The sequence below is a fragment of the Poeciliopsis prolifica genome, unplaced genomic scaffold (assembly GCF_027474105.1).
Source record: "Poeciliopsis prolifica strain line A6 unplaced genomic scaffold, Auburn_PproV2 SCAFFOLD240, whole genome shotgun sequence".
Taxonomy (NCBI): Eukaryota; Metazoa; Chordata; class Actinopteri; order Cyprinodontiformes; family Poeciliidae; genus Poeciliopsis; species Poeciliopsis prolifica.
The window spans coordinates 48331-73795 of NW_026562615.1; the positions used below are offsets into that span (position 1 = coordinate 48331).

General features: G+C 38.4%; 2 protein-coding genes across 4 annotated transcripts in view; one reads left to right on the plus strand and one right to left on the minus strand.

The window, feature by feature from the left end:
* The window catches only part of LOC129357339 (neuron navigator 2-like), a gene marked incomplete at its 3' end in the record, with an annotated part of 99947 nt that overhangs the window by 35710 nt on the left and 38772 nt on the right, over window positions 1–25465 (plus strand). The window contains 10 exon segments of the mRNA XM_055026639.1: window positions 2410–2482; window positions 3165–3254; window positions 3257–3289; window positions 3292–3406; window positions 6128–6261; window positions 17029–17934; window positions 17937–18168; window positions 19061–19170; window positions 19251–19359; window positions 19683–20099. Of these exon segments, the coding sequence (XP_054882614.1) occupies window positions 2410–2482; window positions 3165–3254; window positions 3257–3289; window positions 3292–3406; window positions 6128–6261; window positions 17029–17934; window positions 17937–18168; window positions 19061–19170; window positions 19251–19359; window positions 19683–20099 (2219 nt within the window).
* On the minus strand, window positions 22618–25235 carry LOC129357340 (uncharacterized). Of its 3 annotated transcripts, XM_055026641.1 has the most exons (6): window positions 25075–25235; window positions 24386–24472; window positions 23679–23938; window positions 23372–23558; window positions 23112–23239; window positions 22618–22940 (listed from the first exon to the last, which is right to left on the minus strand). In XM_055026641.1, the coding sequence occupies exons 2-6, from the start codon at window positions 24465–24467 to the stop codon at window positions 22653–22655; spliced, it is 945 nt and encodes a 314-aa protein (XP_054882616.1). In that variant the 5' UTR covers window positions 24468–24472; window positions 25075–25235; the 3' UTR covers window positions 22618–22652. The 3 variants fall into 3 exon arrangements, with proteins under 3 accessions (XP_054882616.1, XP_054882615.1, XP_054882617.1); XM_055026640.1 differs by lacking the exon at window positions 25075–25235 and having other exon boundaries at window positions 24386–25051; XM_055026642.1 differs by lacking the exons at window positions 24386–24472; window positions 25075–25235 and adding an exon at window positions 24101–24158.

Genomic DNA, 25465 nt, shown 5'->3' on the forward strand with positions numbered 1-25465 from the left:
AAATTTGACTGTCAGAACTGTAATGTTTTTGATCAGAATTTTGATTTTTTTATCTGGATTTTTACATTTTTCTCTGAATTCTGATGTTCATCTCAGAAGATGTTTGATATTTTTCTCAGAATGTTTGATTTAATCTGAGAATTTGGACAATGTTCTCAGAAATTTGACTGTCATATCAGAATTGTGATATTTTCCTCAGGATTTTTATTTGATCAGAATTATGATGTTTTTATCTGAATTTTGACGGATCTGAGCCACATAAATATGAGTTTTGCTGCAGATTTGGACCTCTGAACGAAGTTTCTGTGTTTGCTGTGCATTCATCTTCCTGCAGGTTTAAAATAGCACAAGGTTTCAGTGTTTTACCCCCCGGAGAGCGTGGCTGGGTACATCTCAGCAGGACAGGCCTGGCATTTACGACGAGACTCTCTGAAGGTGACTGCTATTCAGACTGCAGCTATAACAGAGAAAGTGGCAGTGAGAATAGTTCAGTCACCAAAGTGAGGTTTCAGATTCAGGGTATTGAAGAAAGACTTGGTGAGGGCGGCTCTTCAAAGAGGGTTATTTTTGGGTAGTTGTGGTATTCAAAGAAGGACATAGTCCCCATTCTTGCCCTACTTGTACGCTACGCCGTGTCATCTAGACGGACAGCATATGTCTGCTATACTGACAGCTGTTTCTCAGATCAGAGATCACAGATATGTCAGCAGGGGAGTTTTGACTCAGTCAGTTGACCTGCTCATACGCCAAAATAGCACTTGGAGGTTTAATTTAACAGGAGTTAACAGGAGTTAATTTAACAGGAGTTAAATTAAAAGATAGTTGGTGACACTCACATAGGACTGGACAATAAATCAATAATATTTATATATCTATCAATAGACAGAAAGGCTTTAGTGCCACTGCCAGTTGAGCCAGTTATTTGCCTCATAACTGCTTAAAAATAAACAACAGCGACGTGGAGTGAAAACTGTGGATAAGTCAGGAAATGTCAGTTCACCAGTTTGGCAGCATTTCAGATATTGAAGCAAAACAAAAACTTAAATAATTATCGATATTGAATTATATGAAACACTTCCATGTCATCCAATTCTAGAGAGCCAGATGTTTCACAAACAACATTGCAACAAAGCTATTTTTTTTTTGCATTCTAATAAACACTTTTTTTTATTGCTTTTTAAAAATAAATAAGCAAAATATAAGAAACAGCAAATAAAATGAATTATGGAGTCTGTGGAAGCAAAATAATTTTTAAAAAATGGTCTAGTTGAGACAATAGCAGCTGAATGAAGACTTTTGTCATCAAGTTTTTGTAGAGAGAGAGAGAAAACCTTTAAATCATGCAATTGGAATAAAAAATAGTTTTATTGATTTATTTCTTATAGGAATTAGTCCAGCCAACATTCGGGTAGTGTCTTTCATCCAAATGTTTTGCTTCATAGTTGTAGTGAACAAGAAGGACCAACGTCAAAATAGATGCAAGCTTTACTTTGGTTTATGTACCATCATTGAATTTCTTTATTTATTTAAAAGTTCACATGATAGAAAATGTAAAAATCCCTTTTTGCCTCTGGCTTCTCCCCTTAAAGCCGGAGGCATCCCAACCGGAGAATCTGTAGGTCAGGCTATATTTAGCTGCTGCATATTAAGTGTAATGGTGTCATTAATCGCTGGATAAATGGCACCCAACTGCTTTTTGCCCTCATCCAATGGAGTTAGTGTGTAGTTTATATGTGTTTTACTTTCTGGATGGCTCTGAGGATTGATTTATTTTTTTATGTGTAAGTGTTCCAGGTTTTCCCAACTTTCTTACATTCTTCACCTTTTGGGGTTTCTGTTAGTTTGTGAAGCCGGTTCTGTAATGTTCTGCTCATCTGAGAGTCTCATATCTGACAAGAAAGGAGTGTTTTGCGCCATATTGATATCTTTTATGCGTCACCCTTTGTGTTTACTCATCGCCTACAACCTTTGGTCATCCCCATTTAATGACTTGTTTTATGTGGTTTACTTTATAATCACGTGACCCGGTCATCACATTCTGGGCATAATGGGTCAGACAATCCCGAAACAAAGCCAGTCTGCCTTTCAAATCCTCCTGTTGTCCAATGGCAGCTCAGCAGGTTGCCAGGGCTGTCGTTATAGCAGCTGAGCTGCAATAGAGGGGTTGTTTCAGTTGAGAACTGCTGACACATGTATGATTGATTTTTTTTCACCAATGTCATCAAAATAAGTCTTAATTCACCATGAAGCAGAATTTAAAAAAATATAATAGATATAATTAAAATAATTAAAGAAAATGTTTCAGCGCCAAACATGCAAAGGCCAGAGCAGTAATTCCTCTACTCCATATAGATTAGAATGTAAATATGGAGTCTTTGTTGACTTTCTCTTGTGTTTTTTCCTCTCCAGATTGAGAACATTGATGCTTGTTTGAGTTTCCTGGCAGCTAAAGGAGTCAACATCCAGGGTCTGTCTGCAGAAGGTGAGCTAGACTGATGCATGACCCTGAATGTTTTGGGTTTTACTAATTCAATACTTCACATGTTCTACTTTCTCTAAAATTGAGTTTGGGGTGCTCCAAGGTACAATCCTGGGATTCCTCTCATTCATGATGCTCCCACTGCCTCAGGTTGTAAGATTAGTTATCATATCTATGCAGATGATACTCAGCTCTATATTACAATGTCACCAGGTGAAATCATGCTGAACAAAATGCTCTGAACAGTATTTTATCATATTTTGTTTTCAGCTGAACTGAAACAAAACTGAAGTTTTTATCTTTGGACCTGAAGAGGAACAATCTAGTCAGTTATTACAGCCAGAAACCAGCGATCAGGCCTGAAATCTGGGTGTAGTCATGAACTCAGAAATAAACTTTCAGAGACACATAAAGGCAGTTACAAAGTCAGCTTTCTGTCACATGAAGAACATTTCCAGAGTTCAGGTCCAGGGAAGATCTAGAGAAACTCCTGTATGCGTTGATCTTTACTGGTCAACATTGGAACATTGACCAGTACAGTTAATGTGACAAAATGTAACGTCTGTTATTGGTTTTCACAACTATTGACTGTTGACTGATGTTTTTTAATGTTTTCACAGTGCAAAGCACTTTAAACTGCTGAAATGTTCACATAAATAAGGTAGATTCTCTGTCTGACCCTCAGAGATTCGTAATGGGAATCTGAAGGCGATCCTCGGCCTCTTCTTCAGCTTATCCCGCTACAAACAGCAGCAGCAGCAGGCCCAGCGGCAGAACTCCAGCCCAGCCTCCCGCCGGCGGCCCAAACCCAGAAACACACCCTTCCCTGAGCCAGCAGAGCAGCGCTCCGGCACAGCTCAGCCACTCTTCGCATGGGACGCCCGCCCTCACAGCACAGAAAGCAGCACAGGCCGAGATGCAGTCCAGGTGAGGTTGGTTCGTCAAATCAGTGCAGATTGAAGATGCAATGTGTAACTTTGACAAAAAACCAAACAAAACGTTTTTTACATATTTGTTTAAACTGTCACCTTGTTGTGACTGAAAACGTGATCTCGAGTGCCTTCTGAAGAAATGCACCAAAAACAACTAATCAGAGCCAAGAGGGGGGCTTACCGCTGTCAATCACACCCATGTACACGCTAATGGTGGATAAACAGATTATGGCTGCAGAAAGTCGTCCATCATTGTTGGCTACGCTTAGGTTTGTCATGATTACAAATTTTGCTAAACAAGAAATTGTCCCAGAAGTTATTGCAATAATCCATAATGTTTTGAGATTATTTCAATTCATATAATGATAATGGAATAATAATAATAATGATGCTAAAACACATTCTCAAAGCTCAAACTTTATATTTTAATAACATTTAATGCTGGAACTAGAAGACTGTTTAAATATCCACAACAAATAAACAAAACAATAAAACAAGTAAAACTAAACAAAAATGTCCTTCAAATAACAGCTAGTTGAGAGCAAAAACCAGGACAATTCAAAACTAGAATTGTAAAAAACCAATAAACCATGCAAATGGTAATTATCGATATACTTTTAATTTATTATGCGATTAATTGATTTGTTGCTTATTGCAAAAGGTCATTATTAGCATAGCCAGTCATAAATCCTGAGCTTCATGACAGCTCAGCATTCAGTCATCTGATTGTTGTTCCTAGTTAGCTCTGGGAGAAGACAAATTATCTGTAAATTGTCACGACAAATTGACAGTTTCAACAAATAAGTAAAAAAATATATATTTTAACAAAAATTACATGCTGCAACTTTAACCAGGACACAGGATTGGATGAAATTTTCTGCTTCACTTTCTTCAAACCATCATTTTGACATTCTATCTTCTTGCTCACATTTCATATCATTTAAATTTCTAAACATGACTTCTCTCCCATCCTCCTCCACGTCTCCCGTCTCTTTTCTTCTTCTCCTCCTCCAGGGATGCTTGTCAGAGTAAACTTCTCAAGTTTTCCATTGGTCAGAAAAGAGCTCTAGGTCAGCTTCACTTGCTCTCCTGATTTCCTGCCCTTTCCTTCACCTCACCAGCACTTTCACCTGGAATTACACTGCAAAAACACAAACTCTTACCAAGTGTTCGTCTAGTCGTTCGTGTGAATATCTTAGTACACTTGAAATAAGACTAAAGTAACTTTTTATTAAGATATATGAACTTGTTTTAAGTCAGTAATTTCTTAAAATTCAAGGAAAAGCATTGACTCCATTGGCAGATTATTTAATTTATTACATATACAGCAATATTAAGCAATTATTGACACAAAAAGCTCACATTTTTTGCTGAAAAGTTACTTAAAAGTCAGTTTTGCCTTATTTCAAGTGGATTATGATGTTCGCATTAAAAATATTTGATAAGATTGAATGTTTTTACAGTGTAGAAAGCTAGAAATCGCCTCTAATCAGAGATAACTTATTTTTTCAACCATTATGAGGTTCCTATTGCTTCTTTGTCTGTGATTAAGGGCAATTTCTACTACAAGCACCATCAATAATGCATGAGTGATGGTGCTCCACAGATAGACACTAAAGCTCCTGGCTCCACTTTCAGAGGGTTCTTGTCTGTTTCTGGCATCACGCCTCATTTGGCCGGTCTGCTAAATGGGCTGTAAAAGACCTTTAGATAACCCTTAAGTAAGTAAGTGTGTGGGTTGGTTTTCTTGACAAGAACGTCCCCCTCTCCCCTATATAATGTGACATTAATAATTAACACAGAACCTGCAGCAGGGATTGTGCGTTTGAAGTGATGCGTGACAGAAACTTGCCTTTGTTCTGTTTCGTTTGGTTCTGTTAACGTTTTGTCAGATTCTCAGCATGCATTTTACTCTAAAGTGATAACTTTCTCTTTGAAACTGAATGCAAGATCTGGTTTTGCATGCAGCCCGTCCCAAAGCTGCACCTGCCTCCTGTAGACACTACAGCCCCTCAAATGTGGTTCAATGTCTCCATCTTCTGGTCAACTTGCATAACTACAATGTGAAGACATTGCTGTAGATGCCTGGTTATCTCAATGTATTTATATGTATTTTAATACTCAAAATGTGTGTTAAAGGTAATAAAATGTGCAAATATATTATTTTTGTCAGCATTTATTCTGAATATGTTTGTTAAAATGTGTTTAAACATAGAATGCTGCATTTATTAGATGAAATATTATCTAATGTCAGCAAAGTGCATTGACAATGAGCCATGTTTCTAGTGGCATAGCCAGTGTGTTTTTGTCATAAAACAAAAAAACATTTATAACTTTTAAATATTTTTATTGTGGCTTTTGGTTGTGAATAACTTCATAAATGTTAAATTAGAAGTTTTTTTTTTTTAAAAGAATGAGTATTTGCAACTCAAATCCAGATCTTTATACTTAAACTATAACATATTTGCATTAATATGTTGAAACCAAACAATTTTTTGTCTCTTTGTTGTTTGACTTTTTGTTAGAATTAGAAATGTACAACAGTTCTTGCTGACCTTCCTAAACCAGTTCTTACCTGTTCTGTGTGAAAAAGTCCTTTTTTGTGTCAAATCAAATGTTCACATATTTTAAAGTCCCTTGTGAAAGCTCAGATGTCTGGCCTCATTACTCCCCTCTCCCATTGTTTTTTTGTTTTTTTCCCTGATCTGTTGATCAGACTTCCTGGCCCGACAACAAGGGTGTCCACTGCTGGCGGTGACGTCCCTCCCAGAAGCTCGGTCAGCGCTGCTGGAAACCGGCGCAGTCAGGGCTGCAGTGACAAGACCAAAGCAAGTTTACATCCGAACAAAGGTGAGAAATTTCATAAATGGAGAAAGTTTTGCATAGAGTTTCATCTTTATATCCTAACAAGAATCACAAGAACATTGGTTAACTTGTTGTGATTGTAAATTGTTTTAATTTATTCTTAATTCCAGTAATGCTAAAAAAAAGACCCCATTGTTGGGCTTGCTAGTTTTACTGTTTTATGGACTATTCAATTTAAGACTTAGACTTAGACTTAGACTTGACTTTATTGATCCCTTGGGAAGACTCCCTCAGGAAATTATAGTTACCAGCAGCTCACAGGCAAAAATGTGGCACACAGTAAGCATACACAAAATACAAAAAAATACAAATTAAATACAAAACAAAGAATATAAATACAACACAAAAGGAATTATAGCAATTTGGTCGATAGATTGACCAGTGATATCAGTAACTTTAAAAATATGCTTAAATGAAGGTACGATTTGCAGTTCAATTATTTTAATCACTCTTTTATGTGACTGGTTTTGGAAACACAGCCAATGCTTTGTGGATACTGAAACTATTTGTGTGTATCTGTCAAAGGAAAAGAAATCCTGTGGAAAAAGTAATGCAAAATATTTTTATTTAGAAAAAAATATGAAAGATAAGTTTTGTCAATAAGTCATGAGGCCTAGAAGAGATTAGCATTGACATGAGACATCTTTAAAACAGTCCAAAATGGGCTCAAGTGGCAGGTAAAACCAGAAATAACAAGAGCCCCAAATACAGAACCCTGAGGTACATCAAAATGAAAATGGTTTAAATTCATAACTCTTATGTGAGTGAGACTAGTAAGAGGATTGATCATATGCAAAGATTTCTTATCATGCATGCACTCTAAAAATTTAATTATGTGGCAGAAGTAATGACAACTATTTTATTTAGATTTAAACATGTAGAATATGTTTTTTTGATAACTTTTGAGGCCTAAAAGAGTTTAGCATTGAAATGCTAAATGTTCTCAAAGGCATGTAAGTCTAACAATAACAAGGGCTCCAAATACAGAACCCTGAGGTACACCAGTCTATGGTGAAGTGAATGAATGAGCCTGGTTGGCTGCTAGGCCATTGTCATAGCTTCTTGTTGTGCACCAGGAAAGAAATGCGTGTAATGCCAGATATTGTTATTTAGCAACAAGCATGTCAGAAATGTTTTTTTTTCATAATTCATGGGCCTAGAAGAGATTAGCTTTGACATGAGTCATCTTTAAAGCTGCCCAAAATGTGCTCAAGTTGGCATATAAAACCAGAAATAACAAGGGCCCCAAAAGCAGAACCCTGAGGTACACCAGTCTATGGTGAAGTGAATGAATGAGCCTGGTTGGATGCTTGGCCAATCGTCGTAGCTTCTTGTTTTGCACCCTAAAGAAATGCGTGTGATGCCAGATATTGCTATTTAGCAACAAGCATGTCGAGATTAGCATTGACATGAGCCATCTTTAAAGCTGCCCAAATGTGCTCAAGTGGCATATAAAACCAGAAATAACAAGGGCCCCAAAAGCAGAACCCTGAGGTACAAAATGAAAACGGTTTAAGGAAGCCCTATAATTTGAAGCAGCCCACAGAAGGAATGATTGGAACGATATGAAGAAAACCACGGAGAGGCAGCGCACGATACGGCAGGCCAGTACCTCAACCTGATGTGGCGGTCAGCGTATCAAAGGTTCGGTCCAACATAAGGACAGGACATTCTGTGTCGCTTCGCACCACATCATACTGAGAATAGCTGATGACGTTTACTGAACCCTGATTGAAATGTATGCTGTTTTTACTCAGAGATGCAGTGAAAACAAAGAGCAACTCCCCTGAACTTCTGGTTCAGCCTTGATCAGCATGCTGCAGCCATCTAAAGTGTTTATTTTATAAGAAGCAGCACTCAGTTTTGGTTGAATTGTTAAGCCAGGAAAGAAAAGCAAGAGGATCCTCTTAAAACGAGAGTGCAAACATGTTAATGTTCCTCTACAACCCCTGCAGCTTCTCTGTTTTTACAATCTGCTTCAGGTATTTGGCAGCAGATTTAGCATAAATGGTGCTTGAAGCGACTGTTCAGTTGACCCGACCTTATATAGACTTTTTAGTGTCCGACATCTAAACTCATTACCCAGAATTACACAGGGAGTTTTGACCGCCCAGAGAGACTGGGAGAGAGAGCGATTTCATTGTGTTAAACAGTGCCAGGCTAACCCTGCAAAAACACAAAATCTTACCTTTTTTGTGTAGTTTCTAGTTCAAATATATTAATATATTTCAAATAAGACAAACCTAACTTTTCAGTGAGATGTAGGAGCTTGTTTTAAGTTTGTTATACTGATGAAACGTAATAGATCAACTGGCAGATTATTTAACTTTTAACAAGACATTTTTTCCATGTTATAAGTGAAATAATCTGACTGTATATCTCATACTTTTTCCATTAATATTAAGGAGTCATTTATGTAAATTAAGCTCCTATATCTTCCTTAAAAGTTAATTTGTAAGTTAGTTTTTTCTTGTTTCTAGAAAAGTCATAATGTACCATCTACTTGAACTGAAAAAGAATCAAACATGGAGAACCAACATTTAGTTTTATCAGAACAAGAATCCAAGAAAACCCCTAGTACTTTCTATTATTAGTTTTATAGTATTTTTTTATTATTAAACATGGGGAACCAAAATGTAGTTTTATACTTTTACCTTGTGTTTCTTTTGGTTTGTTGTTTGTTTGTTTTTCTCCTTCTAATTCAGTAAAGCAATGAAATGGCATGCTGCTGAAAATGTGCCATACAAGTAGAATTACCTTGCGCTTGATTGACAGCGCTAAGACCCGCCCCCTGGCTATGATTGGTTGTTTTTGGTCAAGAGTGCATTTCATCAGCAAGCTCAGAGTGTGATCTTTCACAGATTATCTGCCTCATATACACTGTAACAACATGGTGTCAGTTTTAAGAACTATATAAAAAACATATTTTTAAAAAATTATCTATTGCAGCTTTAATTGATTCTTCATTTGCTGTTAAATAAGCTTGTCTTAGCTTCAATCCAGAAAGAAAGAGTCCCTTTGTTCACATTGAATAAAGTGAGGCTGTTTTGCTGAACGGTTTCACATTATGCTGAATGAAGGTGCATAAAAGCAGCAGTAAATGGTCTCAGCTGCATGAAGACGGGCTGGGATGTTAGCAGTCAGCTGACGGGCGAAGCATGAATGAAGCAGATGATCTCAATTACCTGCAAACTGTCTGCTGCTCAGACTCTCAGGAAGAGCAGAGTGGAAATAAATAAAAAAATGTCCAACATACTCCAATAAAGGAAGAGCTTTTATAAGCATTTCAATGGAGCGCATACACTGTAAAACCTAAGTAGTTCTTACTTAAAATGGCAGTATTATGTATTAGTGCCTTTTTTATAGCACAATCAAGCAACTTTAACTTCAGTTATTATAAATATGCCTATATATCAAATATTAAAATAAATTTAACTTTGTAATTTACCACCTTGAAATTAGGAAATGAATCTGTCTCTTTTGGAAGCTCCTTCTCTTTCTGAAGCTCCGCCTTCATGGCTCCTCTATTAACCGTTAACAGTGTTTTTTGTTTGTTTTTTCTTCAACCAGCATTTCACTGAGAAGTAGCTTATAACATGAAATGCACAATGCCACTTGATGTTTGCTAATTGCTGCTGGCTAGTCTGAAGGAGCTGACCAAGGGAGGGCCTCACTGCGAGGCGTTTTTCACATCTGAATAGTTGCTAAGATTTCTTAAACATCCATGAAAGAATCAATGCAACACTCCAGGTGTGCTTTAGATGAGGACATAAAATTATAAGGTGATATAAAGCTCAAAAACGTCTTTTTTACATAAAAAATATGTATTGCCTCAAATTTTTCCAGTTTCCATTAAATTAACTGAGGAACAGCTACTTGTGCAGTTTTAGTGAGTATAACTACAGTTAACTTAATAAATCTGAGGATGTTGTAGTTACTTAAAGAAAATTGTATAAAAAGATTGATTGAAAATGTTTCTACACTGCAAAAACACCAAATCTTGCCATATATTTTGATCAAATTTCTAGTTCAAATATTTCTTGCAATAAGAAAAAATATCTCAGGAGCTTGAGTTATAGGAGCTTTTTTTAAGTAAATAATTCCTTAATATTGATGGAAAAAGCTCTACTTTGTCTAGTAAATAAATTCACTTAAAACAACACGGGTTTTACAGGTTACAAGTTAAATAAACTAGAACTTTTTCATCAATACTAAGGAATTATGCACTTGAAACAAGCTCCGATATCTTGATGAAAGTTAAATGTAAGTTCCTTTTTTTATTTCAAGTCTATGAAGATATTTGCACTGGAAACTAAACCAAAAATGCTTTGTGAGATTTTATGTTTTTGCATTTTGCATTTTGTAGTAATCAGTAATACTACTACATATTTTGTAATAAAGAATTGCACAATGTATTTGTGTATTTTATGACATTATTACATATTGTGTAGCTTCATTTTAAGGTTGCTAAAGATAAACACGCCTCACTTTTTATTTGTAAAGGTTGAAAGCTGTGCGTCTCTCTCCTCTCTCCAGTTGATAATTACAAGCTCCTTTATGTTAGCCTAACAAATTAAAGCCTTTGGTCGTAACGTGATGAAGTGCGATAAAGTTGGAGATGTGACGGCTGTGCAGAGTTAAAAATGACCACAGTGGTCATGTTTCCAAACTCCGCCCCAGTCCTGTCTGCGGACCACACTCCGCCTCCCTGAGCGCCACTTTGAGTCTCTCCTCTCCTCTGCTGTCCATCTTCTTCCTTCTCTACTTTACTTTCCTGCTTGATGTCTGCAGCACCAGCCAGGTTTGTCAGCTTCCACTTCTATTTCCCCTCCTAAAATGGTAACTTCAACAGATTTATAAAGCTTGGATTAGTTTCTTCTTCCCCCCTTTTGAGGTAGCAACCAATCTCTAATTGTGGCTTTTTATAGATTTTTTTCCTAACTTGTAATTTTGCATGCATGTTTAAAACGTTGCTACTGCAGGTTCAGATGTTCGGGCCGGAGCTGTTCTGTGTCAGCGGCTGTGACACCAGAATGAAGTCATGCCACCAGGCGTCCTGCTCTCTGTTTAATAGGAGCTGACAGAATCTGAGTGTTCGCTAATTTACACTGAGCAGAGAGAGCGCACTGCAAAAACACAAAATCCTCCCAACTGTTTCTGCTCTAGTTTCTAGTGCAAATGTCTTAATTATTTATAAATAGCATGATATGGGAGCCTGTTTTCCTTAAATTGATTTATTTATAACAAAACACTTGTAAGTGAAATGATAATGCCTGTGGTACTACAATGTTTTCATCTGTATTAAGAAATTTTTAACTTTATCATTTTTTTACTTTAAACAAGTTCCTATGTCTTGGTAAAGAGTTACTTGCAAGTTAATTTTGTTTTATTCACAGTAGAAATTATACCAAAAATACTTTTTGGTCTGTTTTTGCAGTGTAGGGAAATCCATCTTACATATTCTTATGTCATATGGTTTACATATTAAATAAATCATTATTTGCCAGACGTTCTTAAAGCTCTTACAATGCCACGTAGTTTTTCCAATAACTGAGGGCTATTTTCACGTTAACATAAAATATTTATAATGCTGTGGATTCTTTTTAGCCTTCTCCTGACTGATACCTTTTGTACAAATACATCCTTTGTAACATGTTGGGCAACTCTGGCTTTAACCAAACAACACAAAAGAGTGATATCAGCTAACTGTTTAGGATGTCAGAAGTATATTTCAGGTTGTCTTGAATAAAGTTTTAGCTGAAAGTTGTGCACATTTATGCAGTTATTACATCTTTTTTAAAACAGTTTTATCTAAAAATGCTTTTTTGTTCCCTGAACACATCTACTTGTTTCAGGAAACGTCTGCCAATGACACCAGGACTTTTAATCAAAATTAAGACATTATTTACTTAAAACAAAACTGAAAAGTTACCTGCAATTTAGTTTTGTCTTATTCCAGGTGTACTAAGATATTTGGACTAGAAACTAGACAGAAGTACTTGTTAAGATTTTGTGTTTTTGCAGTGCAGGGTGCATCTGTGTGTTTCTGTGTGGAGTTTGGACGTTTCTCCCTTTACTGAGTGACCAGCTTTCTGATGCGCTGTGGCGTCACTGTTTGAGTGTATTCATATGGAGAAACTTTAAAAAGTAAAAAGGAAAAAAAATCACAAAGGCTTCCTGTCCCTTTTGCTTTTTGGAGCACAATGCGTGAGGAGCGAGAGGGAGCCGTCTGAAATCAGATACTGAAGCAAACACCTGCAGGGCGAAATGGAGCATCAGTGAATGAGTCTGTAAATAAAAATAATGCCTAACCGTTGCCATGTTTATTCTGGATAAACTATACTGACAACCTTTATTATGATATCTTTTAAATCATAAGAAGTGCTATTCCATCAGAGGGTAACTTGTACGGCCTTAAAGTTTTATTGCAACATTTTGTGCTTTTATAAAAGTGACGACAGAAACTGCACTGCAAAAACACAATTCTACCAAGTATTATTGTCTGTTTTCCAGTGAAAATATCTTAGCATCGCAAGTTACTCATTGGGTTGTTGCTAGGTAACCAAAGAGTTAGTGAGTTAGCTTCGCTAGCTAGCGGCTAACGTATTTCCTCTGCCTACATCCCCCAGAATCCTGTGTGGTTCTGAATCAGAGTTCAGTGAATGCTCTATATATCAAAAATGTAATTGTCTGTTTATTGATCACTTGTCCATTGCCATATATATTGTTATTGATTTATTGTCCAGACATACTTGCTGTATGTCCAAGTGATTTGTTCCCAAGTCGGGCAGTAATATCTTGTGACTGGTACAGTCATGACTTCGGAAGGCTTTTGATCCAAATCACGTCAGGCTCAGCAGCGGATGCCGCTTTTCTTTTTACTGCTTGTTTTCCGTCGGCTCTCCAGACTGCATTCGCCTCAGTTTCTGGCCCTGCAGATGTACACGGCTCCAACCGTTTCTGCCTAACCTGGCAGGCGTGTTCAGACATGTATGCACAGACGGTTCGAGTGCTGACACCATGTGAAATTGCAACCCCTTTTCGTCTGGTGGAGACATGCATATTCACAGACGCATGAGTGTGAAGAGCCATGAAAAGAACTTTAAAATCGATTCTGTGTGAATTCTGGAGAGGCTTTTATATGATCCTCATGCTGAGAGGAGAGGACGCAGACTGAGAGGATGTTCAGACGTGTAGGGGGTCGAGGAAGGGTGGTCTGCTTTTCATTTTAATCTGTAATGACTGCAGCAATTAAGCAGTTAAGTTAAATACTTAAATTCTTCCAACATGTTTCCTAAATCAGCAAAATGAACAAATGTGACCAGTGCAATTTTGGGATTCGGCCTCAGGCTGCACGGGGTCGCTTAGTGACCCGTTGACGAAACCACAGAAGGAATAATTTGTTTATTTTGGAAGGAAACTGCTTCCTTACTGGCTTTTTTTGCAGGAAATGGAAGAGAAAAACATATTGAAGTAGAAAATCTAATTTCATGGTCATTGGTATAAGCCATTTGTTTTTCTAGCTTATATTATAAAGTGATTTGTCTGACACCATTCAAATAAAAATATATATATGAAAATTGCAGTACCATATAAAAAAGTCAGTGACTAATTTAAAATTAAAAGTAGCTAAACTTGAAAAAGATTAGCTGGATAACCTTTGACCTTTATGTTTTAGTTTTAAAGCATTTGGGTATTTAGTAGTAGCGGTTCTGGATCTGGAGCAGTTTTACCAGAAAACCTTATCCTTTCATTCAGTACTCTTCAGTCCACCGTCTCAAAACAGGGGAAAGTTTCCCATAGATCTCTGTTGAAGTGTAAGTCACTTTAAAATGTAAAATTTTTAAAAGATCTTTTGGAAAAACAGACAAGAAGATCAAAAAGTAAGCATTTGCTCCGCTTATTTTTGAAGTTAAAGGAGGTGCATTGTGCAAATTATTGTAGCACATTTTGGTTTCTGTGGCTCCTAAAAGTCCAAACGCTTAAAAAGACAAGCGCATATAGACAGGCTTTGGCAATAAATTAATGCTTTGGTGTGACTGAAATGAAATGAAACCTCCTGAATGTAACATCACCAGCTGATTACCTAGCAACCCCTGCAGAGTTCCAGCACATTTGGTTGTCCGGTTGTACAGCTGTAAAATGGTTGCTGGAAGAGACAAGTGTTTTGTTGTTGACTCATCATTCAGAAATCACTTGCTGTGTTCTTGTTGGTTGTGCAGGAGACTCTATTTCTGCTTTTCAAAGATGAACGATGGTATGACTGCGCCATTTTTCAGATGGGAGTGTAAACGTTGCATTTGGGCTGCATGCATGGCAGCAGCTTATTTGGACTTAAAGTGACAAGATACCCTGAAACAATCAATGTTCTGTTTTCTGTCATAACTCTGGAGAACATTTTTATCTTTTCCCGACTTGGCAGCCTAACTGGAACATTTCAGTCCTCGTCCCTTACGGTCCGGTCTTGTCTGCGACCCGCTGGCTCCAAGTCAAAAGCCTCCTAATGCCCAACTCATCTCTCTCTGTTCCTTTCTGACCCAAAATCCAAACTGACCCAGTTCTGTGGGAGCCCGGACCTTCCTGCTGGCCCACATCAAAGCCTCATTCACCCAAACCTGAACTGCATGGCCCCTGACTATGCCCGATGTGGTTCCCATCTTATTCAGCTATTAGAAACCTGACCCACTTTGTTAATAGCTAACTACTAGCGCATCTAATTGGGCCATAATTACTTCCTAATGCCTGCTTTGTTTCGTGCTGCTCACATTAAACGCTGAAGAGGAGGAGAAAGGGAAGGCTGCTTTGTGAGTGGCGATTCCCAATTAGGACATGAAAGAACTGGCAACATGAATAAAAGGGGAGATCCTCATGAAAATGTGCATACAGTATAAAAGTGTGTTTGTTTCCCACTATGAATAAATGCTGGTGTGAATAAAACATTCATTCTTTGGACTGATACTTTATTTTGAATAAGACGTAATTCAGTCTGTAGTTTCACTATGCCTTTTATTTAAATACTTGTCCAGTCATTTCTGATAATTAATTACATTTCTTACTAAGCCTGTGGAGCAATATCCTATAAAAACAAGCAGATATGATGAGGAAAGCTCTTAAAAAACAAGAATGTTGCTCTGCACTGCAAAAACACAAAACCTTAGCAAGTATTTTTAGTCTAGTTTCTATTGCACACATATCTTATGCAATATGATAAAATAATTCAGAAGTAGCTTTTCAGCAAGATTTAGTAGTTTGTTTTAAGTCACTAATTCCTTAATGTTGATTAAAGATATTTGCAGTAGAAACTACACCAAAAATATCTGGTAAGATTTTGTATTTTTGCAGGGTGGGTGTAGGTTTTGCCTGAAATTAAAAATGACAGTCATGGTTTCATTTTTTTCCAAAACCAAAACTGTGACTTTTTAACTAGGGGCTTTTTTTAAATATCTTGGCTTATGCAATATAAACAGTCTATCCAAGTTATCTCTAGTTTCCAGTTGTAATAAGATAACAGAACAAATAGATTATGTAAACTAGAGAAAACGGCTGCATGAGAGACTTGGCCTGAAGACCTTGTCTGTGTTGTCTCACTGTGGTGCGGGTCTTTTGTCCTCCCCGCTCAGGCCCTCTCTCTCTGTCTCTCTGTCTGGCAGTTGGTGTTTGAATATTCAAATGTTGCCGGTTGGAGCTGCAATGTGCATGTTCCCAACCTCAGAAACCCTCAGGATAGTTTTACTTTCAGACAGGCTGCAACTTTTAGCAGGAAGATCTGTGTTTGCTCCCGGTAAGTTTGCTTCTTGGGTCACATGGTGCAGATTTACGCAGGAACTAAAGCGAGGTGTTGCAAGATTATTTCTGTTTTTAGACGAGGTTGAGTTCATGCATCTTGCTGTTTTTTTTTCTTTTTCATTTTTTGCAGAGCAGAAGCACTCTGACCAAAAGCAGGCCTTATAAGTGCAGCAGCACTGCTTCTTGATGTGGCTTACTTGGAGAGGCTTGAAAGCACTCGATTCTGCTCCGCACTGCTCTTCTAAACAGTTTATGATGGACTCCCTTATTGTTATTGCTACGGGTTTTTTACGACAAACTCACGGCAGGTTTATCCCCTTGCACACGGGTGTCTAAACTTTTTGTACCAAGGATCAAACTTCCCAAGTTGCAGGTTCTCAAGAGCCAAAATTTTCTCCAATTAAAAGCAGAAAAAAATTGTTTTTGTGATTATTTTCTTCTTTATATGCACAACAATAAATTAAGCAAGTAATACTTTAATGAAATAGGCAATAATGACATTTGTCTTAATGATTATTTTTTAAGTATTTGTTAAAATTAACACTATGTTGTAATAGTGTAATATTATACAGGTAAACATTTACAACATGCTATGATAGCTGTGTAGTGATCACAGCGCTAAGTCCCGCCTCCTGGCTCTGATTGGTTGTTTCTAGTCAGCACTGGAAGAAGAAGACAGAAGAGCTCGATTTTTTTTTTCTTTTTCCACAAATTATCTGTCTTGTGCCAAACTGTCACAACATGGTGACAGTTTTAACAAATATGTAGTTGTATTAACCTTCCAGACCTCTCAGGTCTTCTGGTTCTGGTTCAGCTCTGCATCCCCAGAACATGGAGAAGCAGCATTCAGCTTCTATGCACCACAAATCTGGAACAAACTTCTGAAAAACTGCAAAACTGCTGAAACACTGAGTCCCTTTAAATAAGTTCTTCATTGTTTGGTAAAATGTCTGTTGTTTGGTGCAGATTCCTTGGACGGCATGACCTCACAGCTCTCTGTGATGACTGAACATGCTTCGTCGTCTGCAGTGACCATCGGCTCCTCCACCAGCGTCCTATCTGCTACCTCCCACCTGGTTCCTCCATCTTCCTCCTCGGCCTCCCCGTCTACCGCCATTCCCCAACCCAACAGCAGCAGCAAACCCTGGAGGAGCAAGTCAGCGAGCGCCAAGCACACCAACGCCCAGCCGCCATCGTCCACTTGCAACCCGGCATCTGTAATGCAGTCCAACAAGCCAGAGAAGGACGCATCAACCAAGGTTGAAGCTCCTCCCAAAGCTGCCACCCAGAAGTCGATGCTTGAGAAACTTAAGCTGTTCAACAGCAAATCAGGATCTAAAGCGGCAATGCCCCAACCGGACAGTGCCGCCCCAGTCCGGACACCTCTGGAGAGATTGGAAACCGGCTCCAACACTGACCCTTTAGAGGAAGAAGACGGCAACCTGCGACCAGGGATGAACGGGACGACAGCTTCAACAACCGCCAGCAGCCCCAAAATTGCTCTGAAGGGCATTGCCCAACGCACTTTCAGCAGAGCTTTGACTGCCAAGAAGGGTTCAGTGAAAGGCCTGGACAAGGAGAAAGGGAAGGAGAAGGAGAAAGGGAAGGAGCTGGGCAAACGCGGCTCTGACAGAACGGAGCTAAGGGGGGAGGAGCTTAAGGAGGAAGTAACGCCAATTCCTCCGGATGTGGAGGCGTCCAACAAAAAGACGTCCAAAATTGCTAGTTTCATTCCCAAGGGTGGAAAAGTAGCCAAAAAGGAGAGTTCCACCCCAGCACAAAGCGGAATACCAAAGCCAGGAGGCAAAGCCCCGGGAGCTGGGGGCAAAGCTTCTTCAGCAAAGGAAGCGGCGGAGAGGCCTCGGAGCATGCGGCTGGCGGAGGCGGGCTCGCATGCACCGCGGGACTCTGGACCCAGGGACAGCAGGCACACTCCAGCTCTACCTCCAGCTTGGCCTCCACTGAAGGGAAGCCCGGCGCCGCCCCGGTGGCGGGTTTAGGCACTACGCAGAGCACGGCCAGCAACACTGTCAGCGTGCAGCTACCTCAGACGCAGCAACTGCACAGCCACCCCAACACGGCTACTGTCGCACCTTTCATGTACAGGTAGGAGGCCGGATTATCCTGGGAGCTTAAATATTTGTGAACAGCACAAAGGTTTGGTTTTGGAGGAGGAGCTGCATGAATCGTTGCAAGAGTTCTGACTTTAATCTCAGAATTCAGACTTTTAAGGACAAAATTTAAAATGTTTTCTCATAATTTTTACTTTTAATCTGTTCCTTAAACTCATGATTCTGATTTTTATTCTTACACTTCTGACCTTTTTTCAAAATTCTTGCTTATTTCTCAGGTTTTTTGGAATCTCATTGAAATACCTTGAAATCCAGCAAAACATATCGATTCTTTTGGTTGTAACATGACAAAATTACAGAATGAACACAATTAGAAAACATTGCGTAACACAAAAAGCTAATTTCCTTTTGTTTGCTTGTCAAATATGTATTTACTGTTTGTGTTATGTCGACTTTGCCTCCCATAAACCATAATCCTACAAAAATGCAGAAAGTTTCACTGAAAATAAACCAAGTAAGTGTTATTTTTATTGCTAAAACATTTTTTGTGGATAGTGAGTCGTTAAAATTCAGACGTTATTTCTCCTCAGACTCTAAAGGCTCAGCTGAGTTAGTCAGCGAGTCTGGAGTCGGGCAAAGAGCAAAGGCAGCACATGAGCGAGACATTCAAACGTCACAGTGTTCAGCCGCAGCGTTGTATTGATTTATCCTTCAGAGACAAAACGTCACTGAACTCTGAGGCTTTAGCAGGCATTCGCTTCACGCCGCAGTCACAAGACTTGAAATGCAGCAGATTTAAAGTCTAATCAGGTTTATCCCTCCTTCGTGACAATTTTCTGAATATCAGGTTCCCCCTAAGTACGCCATAATTCACAATCAAAATGATTCCCTCACTTTAATCAGTCGCACAATTTGTTTTCTGGCAGAACACAAACAGATGGCGAGGGAACGGTGAACTCGGAGAGCGGCTCAGTGGAAAGAGGCGGAGACGTTTCCTGCACAAAGACCAGCCAGACCTCCATCGAAGACCTTTCAGGTAGGCAGTGCCTGCTTCTGTCCACAGTTTACATTTTAAATCTCAGTTTTATTACTTTTTTAAAACAATATTTTGTTCAGGTGAAGACCCAGAGACCAGACGGCTGCGGACCGTCAAAAACATTGCAGACCTACGGCAAAATTTAGAAGAGACCATGTCTAGTCTGCGGGGAACTCAGGTCACTCACAGGTAAATAATAACAAAAAATACTGATGGTTAAATATTAAACCGCAACTGACTGCACTTACTTTCTCATCTGAACATAGAGGCATCAACTAAATTTTATTTTAATAATCTTTTTCAAAAAAATGATGGTGATAATAGTCCGGATGCACCGATCCACTACTTTCCAATACGATACCAAAATCTGACAGGGTTTTTCAGCCCTATTTTCAATCTTCTGCCTGTTTTTTTGTTGCGGTTCTGTTAATAAAATTCCCATTTTGTACTTTCATTTATCTGATTACTCTTTGCTTGATTGTTTGTTTTTTAAATTACATTTTTTTCCTCAGTACTCTGGAAACCACCTTTGACGGCAGCGTTACGACAGACATCAGCAGTGCCGGCGGCGGCGGATTGTCCGGCAACAGCAGTAGCGGCGGCGGGAGCGGTCGAAGCATCCTCAGCCTTACCTCCGCCCGCTCGTCGCTGTCACCGTGGCGACTGGGGCAGTCCAGCCCTCGTCTGCAGGCGGGCGACGCCCCTTCTGTTGGGAACGGCTACGGCGGGCGAGGCGGGCGCTACCTGTACCCTGGGCACCTGCGGAGGCAGCTGGCCGGCAGGGGCGGCGCTCTGTGCAGCGTGGAGCTGGGGGACAGAGCTGGAGACGAAATGGAGCTGGACGGCCCCGCCGTGGAGGTCACCGGCTACATGAGCGACGGAGATGTGCTGAGCAAGAACGTCATGCGCACTGACGATGTCACCAGTGGGTAAGTGGGTGGAGGCAGCAGATTTTACTTTCACTGTTTTTGTACTTCCGTTTGCGTTTCTACTACTTTTAAAATCAGCCCAAGCCTTCAAATAACAAAACAGAACAAAATGTTACAAATCAGCAGGTTCTGCCTGTTACCTAGCAATCCCGAAAACACAGTCGCTTACCTAACAACACATACTGAGCTCCAACATGTTTGGTCAGTTGGTTTTACCACTGTATTTGATGTACAATGGCCAAAAAAAACAGACGAGCAGTTTTTTTTTTGTTGACTTTTCATCCAGGAACCGCTTGCTGCTTTCTTGTTGGTTGTACTGGAGGCTCCGCTTCTGCTTTTCAAAGGTTGTATAATTGCTCATCTTTTTGGATCTATTTAAAGTGACTGTTGAATCTGAAGGGAACTGAAAAAAGGCAGAACAGATCAGACTGAAATGTCATTATCTGAGAATAATTTTATGCCAAAAAATGTAATGAAAATGTTTTCAGTAGACCATAAAACTATCCTAACCTGTTCAGGGAATTATAACAGATCACTTTTAAAGGTTACGACGGCTAATTGAATATATATTTTATATACAAGTTCAAATGTTGGTGTTTTAATGGTTCATATACAGTTTTATAACAAACCAGAAGAGGGCAGTAGTGTTCCTTAATGACTGAACTTCTAAAAATACATATAAAGGACATATTGACTCAAAACAGGCTTTTATATTTAGTTAAAAAGTTACTTGTAAGTTAGTTGTTTTAAATTTTTTTATTTTAAGTGTTATAAGATATTTTGCACTAAAAATAGACCAAAAATGCTTTGCATTATTGTGTGTGCAGCTTTATAACAACATTTATCTACAATGATTCAAAGCCAACATGCAGGATGTACCATCAGAGGCATTAATGCTGATCATCAGATCCACTGTTTATGTTTCTTTCACAAACCCACTGTCTATGTTATAACATGCTCTTTGCATATTTTGGCTGTTACACTTATCCAAAGCTCTGCTGTCATCGTTGTTGTCAGATGAAGAGGTAAAGGCGCCAAGTTGGCTTCAGACTGAAAGATTCAGATGAAGTTTGGAAAACATCTGCATGAGTTTGACCTGATTTCCAAAAGGAGCCTAAAGCAGAGGCACCGGAAGCTAATGCTTCAATTTTATGTCTGATTCACATTTCCTGGTGAAATATTTCCTGTTAAATATTGCTGTATCAATATTTACAGTAAACTTGTTGATTTTATCTAGTTGTAAACCGACTAGATAAAATCGTTCGAGGCAAATGGTCACTAATTTTTATTCGTTTTCAGTATTTGGATCTGCATTAGTTCACAACGCAGTTTTTGCTCAAAACAAAATATTTTTCATCACCAAATGATTTCTGGATTGTTGGTCAAAGTTGTTCTGGAAGGATGTTTTCATACTTTGTTCTTTACTGCAAAAATGCAAAATGTTACCAAGTATTTTTGTTCTAGTTTGTAGAGCTAATATCTTAATACACTTGAAATTAAACAAAACTAACTTACAAGTAACTTTCAGCAAAATAAAGGTGCTTGTTTTAATATTAATTCCTCAATATCGATTAAAAAGTGCCAATTCCAAAGGCAGCTTGTTTCACTTTAATTAAGGGAAAATGTCTTACTGCAGGTAAAAAAATAAATCTATTACTTTTTAACAATATCAAGAAATGATTCACTTGAAACAATCGTTTTGTTCTTATTTCCAGTGTATAAAGATATTTTAACTACAAACCTGACCTAACTTGGAAAGACTTTGTGTTTTTGAAGTGAAAAGACAAAAAACTGAAGCAGAAATGCAGAATTACTGTCCGCACTGCAAAAACAAAATTTTACCAAGCAATTCTGGTTTTACCACAACATTTTTTCCATGTTATAAGTGAAAGAATCTGCCAGAATCTGTTTAATCAGATTTAATCAATTATTGACTCCTATGTCTTGGAAAGTTACTTGTAAGTTAGTTTAGACTTTTTTTCAAGTGTACACAGTAAATTTGGCAGTGTTAAAGCAACACCTATAGAGTTGAATTTAACACTGTTTCCGAGTCTATATGTTCCCTATCGGAATTGGTGTTAATGTTACTCTTTCAACAGTGTTACATTTTCAGAGTTAAATTTAACTCTAAATCGAGTAAAAATTTTACACTGGCTAACACTGTGCAGTGTTAATAAAACTTAACACTCCTAGTCAAATAACTCTGATAAGAGTAAATCTGATTCTAATCAGAGTTAATAAGTTACTCCATAATGATGAAAAAACTACTCTGGTTCTCATGTTATTTAACACTGCATCGAGTTATTGAGAGTTTACACTGGAGGCTCATATAACTCCTATGACTGTTAAACTGACACTCCACTGTGTAGATAATTTACTCTTTAGCTGTGAAAAAACAACTCTGCACAGATAAATATGAAGTGCTATTTTTACAGTTTTGTAGAGTGAAATGTACAACTGAATAAAAATCACATTACCACAGAAATGCATTTAACTTATTTATTGAATTAAAGCAGATTTTAATATCCACTGTTAACTTTTGTCACAGTAACATCACATGGCGTACATCCCATTGACGGCTCGAAGTTGACAGAGTACATTTAAGGCAAAGAGTTTTTCCATCCAAGTAACCATGAACACGTATGTTGTGGCAAACACGTAATGTGCCTTAAACAGTTCATCAAAAGCACCAAGAGAGGATGTTGACCTGCAAGCAATGGCATTCTTGTCAAGGATGATGAAGAACTGGTGGGCTACTTTCTTCCTCCGTCCCACAGCAAGGAGATAGGGTTGTGTGCTCGTCGTGATGGCATCAAGATGTTCTTGGATGTTGGTTCCTGTCTGTGGGGGAAAAAAGAAAAGAACAATATAATTACAAAGCTGCAATGTTCCACAAAAAACAGATATATGGAAAAACAGCATTTAACTATGTGATATCACCGTAAAACTGAAATTCTCCCAGTGAAACAACCTCGAGTATAACATAAAATAAAATTTGCAACAAATACAAACCTTCTTGAAGACCACAAGACGCTTCTCTGCTTGGGAGGCAGATACCTTCCCTGGTCTCTTACGACCCAAGGCAGAGGGGGGAATCAGGTGTAGCAGCAGCAAAATCGATGAGAGGTCACTGTCCCAACCTGTGATAAGAAATATTTGATGTTGAATTGACCATCAAAACCTAGTGACTACACAATTTAAATTATGTGTACATCACTAAGTGAAGCTCACACAATAATTGAATTCTACATATTGTTGAAAGTCATTCTTACTCATGTCATCATCCACTTCAGTGCTATCCTCAGGAGTATCAGCTGCCAGGAGAAGTTCTTCAAGGTCACTGGTGGTTGGAAGCTTCCTGCATTGTTGGATGATCTTTCTCTTGAACGTGGTCGTCCATTTTTCCAGAAACTTGCCAGACACATCTTCTCCAAACATCAGGACAAAATCCTGCTCCACCTAGGATGTAGATAGTAAAAAGCTTAAAACATTTCCCAGCCACTTTAACTGTATTCATTTTGACTTGTCACAAAAATACACTATTTTCATGAGTGTAAAATTATCAAAATAAATAATTACCAAGCCTTTGACATCTTTGAAACGTGGAAAGACAGAGAGTATGTTGCTTGACCGTTGGGGGTCAAGGACCATGTTGCGCCGGAAGTCAAATGTGAGCTTCATCTTCTTCTTGATTGTGTCCTCATCAGCTGAATGCTTAATCAGTGCGATGGCTTCCTTGCACTCTTCTTCACTCAGGACAGTCTCTGGAACAAACTTGGTGTCTCGTCTAGCAGCTGGTCCTCCAAGCCCTTGTTGACAAGATCCTTCTTCGGATGATGCTAGTAAATATAAGAAAATCTTTCAACTTACAAAAACAAGAATGAGCTTGGCTGAGATTCCAAATTCTAACCATAAGAGAAGCAGATGAAAGACAAAAAACAGTAATCACAATGAAATAGCAAGCTTATTAAATATTAAAATGAATTACAAATATAACAAACCAGTTTCATATTTGAAGGTTAGCAGAGAGATCCTTAACAACATCTTCATCCAACTCAGTCCCTGAACTGTCAACAACCTTCACGCCCTCTGTTACAGCTGGCACGCCAAATTTTGCAAATGCCAGAGAAAAAGACAAATGCTTGTCTAAACAACAATTATGAGGTTATGTTTGCTCTAATACTCACATGTGCACATAAATTCTGGAACATTACTTTTGAATAAACAATGTCAAGTAACATTACAAGCGCCTCAGAGCTTCCTGTGTAAAGCTCCCAGTGTCTTACCTGCTGTCAAAAACTCCTTCAGATTCGGCTCCGTTAGTCGGACAAATTTTTGCAGCTCGCCAAGTCTTGTTTTAATCAACATGGTTCCTGCAGCACATAATTCCTCAGTCATTCATCTTTAGTACTGGAATTCTTTCAGTTTATGAAACGTGCCAACTGCTTCACAAACCAATACAGCTCACATCACATCGTTTTCATAGAAAACAATGATTAAAGTTTACACAATAATGGCTTGGGCGCAAATTAATTTGACTTCTTTGCACTCTTATCCAAGTTAGACAATTAATAAATGCCCTTTCCTTCAGTAACTAGAACAGTTAATTCAACTGCCTCGCTTCTTCTGTTAGCACTAGCAACGGTTAATGGCGGAGTCATGCAAGGTTTACAGTAGAGCTATGATGCTGGGCACGGAAAAAAAAATCACTCGCGCCAAATTCAGTGTCAACTATGAAACTGGACTATTAGCATCGCTTACGGTTAATTTATGTTGCATTGCAAAAAATAACTAAATAAATGATAAATAAAACAAATATCTATGCTATATGGCTTGGACATGGATTTTAGGCGGGCATTTTAAGCTAGGCATTCACTCGGTCAGGTTAGCCGTATAAAACTCAGTATTTAGATATCTAGCCCACTCATATACCGGGAAACAAATAAAATATTCTTATAAAACAATTCAAACTTACCGCAGTCGTTCAAGCAGGAGAAAAATGGCGTCCACACAACGGTTAGACTTGTTGGTTTGAGAGGAGGAGGTGGGCGGAGCTTGTCAGAGTCAAATTGAATACACTCTGGAAATTTACACCAACACTAGGTGGCATTATACTCAGTCTGTTGTTGTATTAGCTCTGAAAGAGTTAATCAATTTTAACACAGCATATTTAACACTGCGAAATTTACTGTGTACTAAGTATTTGCACTGAGAACTAAGCCATAAAAACTTCAGATTTTGTGTTTTTGCAATGCCATGATTAAATGATCTTTAAATGATTGTAATAATTCCCGTTTTCTACTTTCAAGTCCCTTTGAAATCCTGTTTCTCTGTTTTGAAACCATTTCTCATTTTTCATACACTTG

Bases quoted from the DNA above. Each gene is read 5' to 3' on its own strand.
- LOC129357340 (XM_055026640.1), bottom strand. From the start codon at position 24,497: ATGACTGAGGAATTATGTGCTGCAGGAACCATGTTGATTAAAACAAGA. The intron at 23,939-24,385 runs GTAAGACACTGG...TATATTTACTAG, and splicing joins GAAGGAGTTTTTGACAGCAG to CATCATCCGAAGAAGGATCT. The intron at 23,559-23,678 runs GTAATTATTTAT...TCTACATCCTAG, and splicing joins TCAAAGATGTCAAAGGCTTG to GTGGAGCAGGATTTTGTCCT.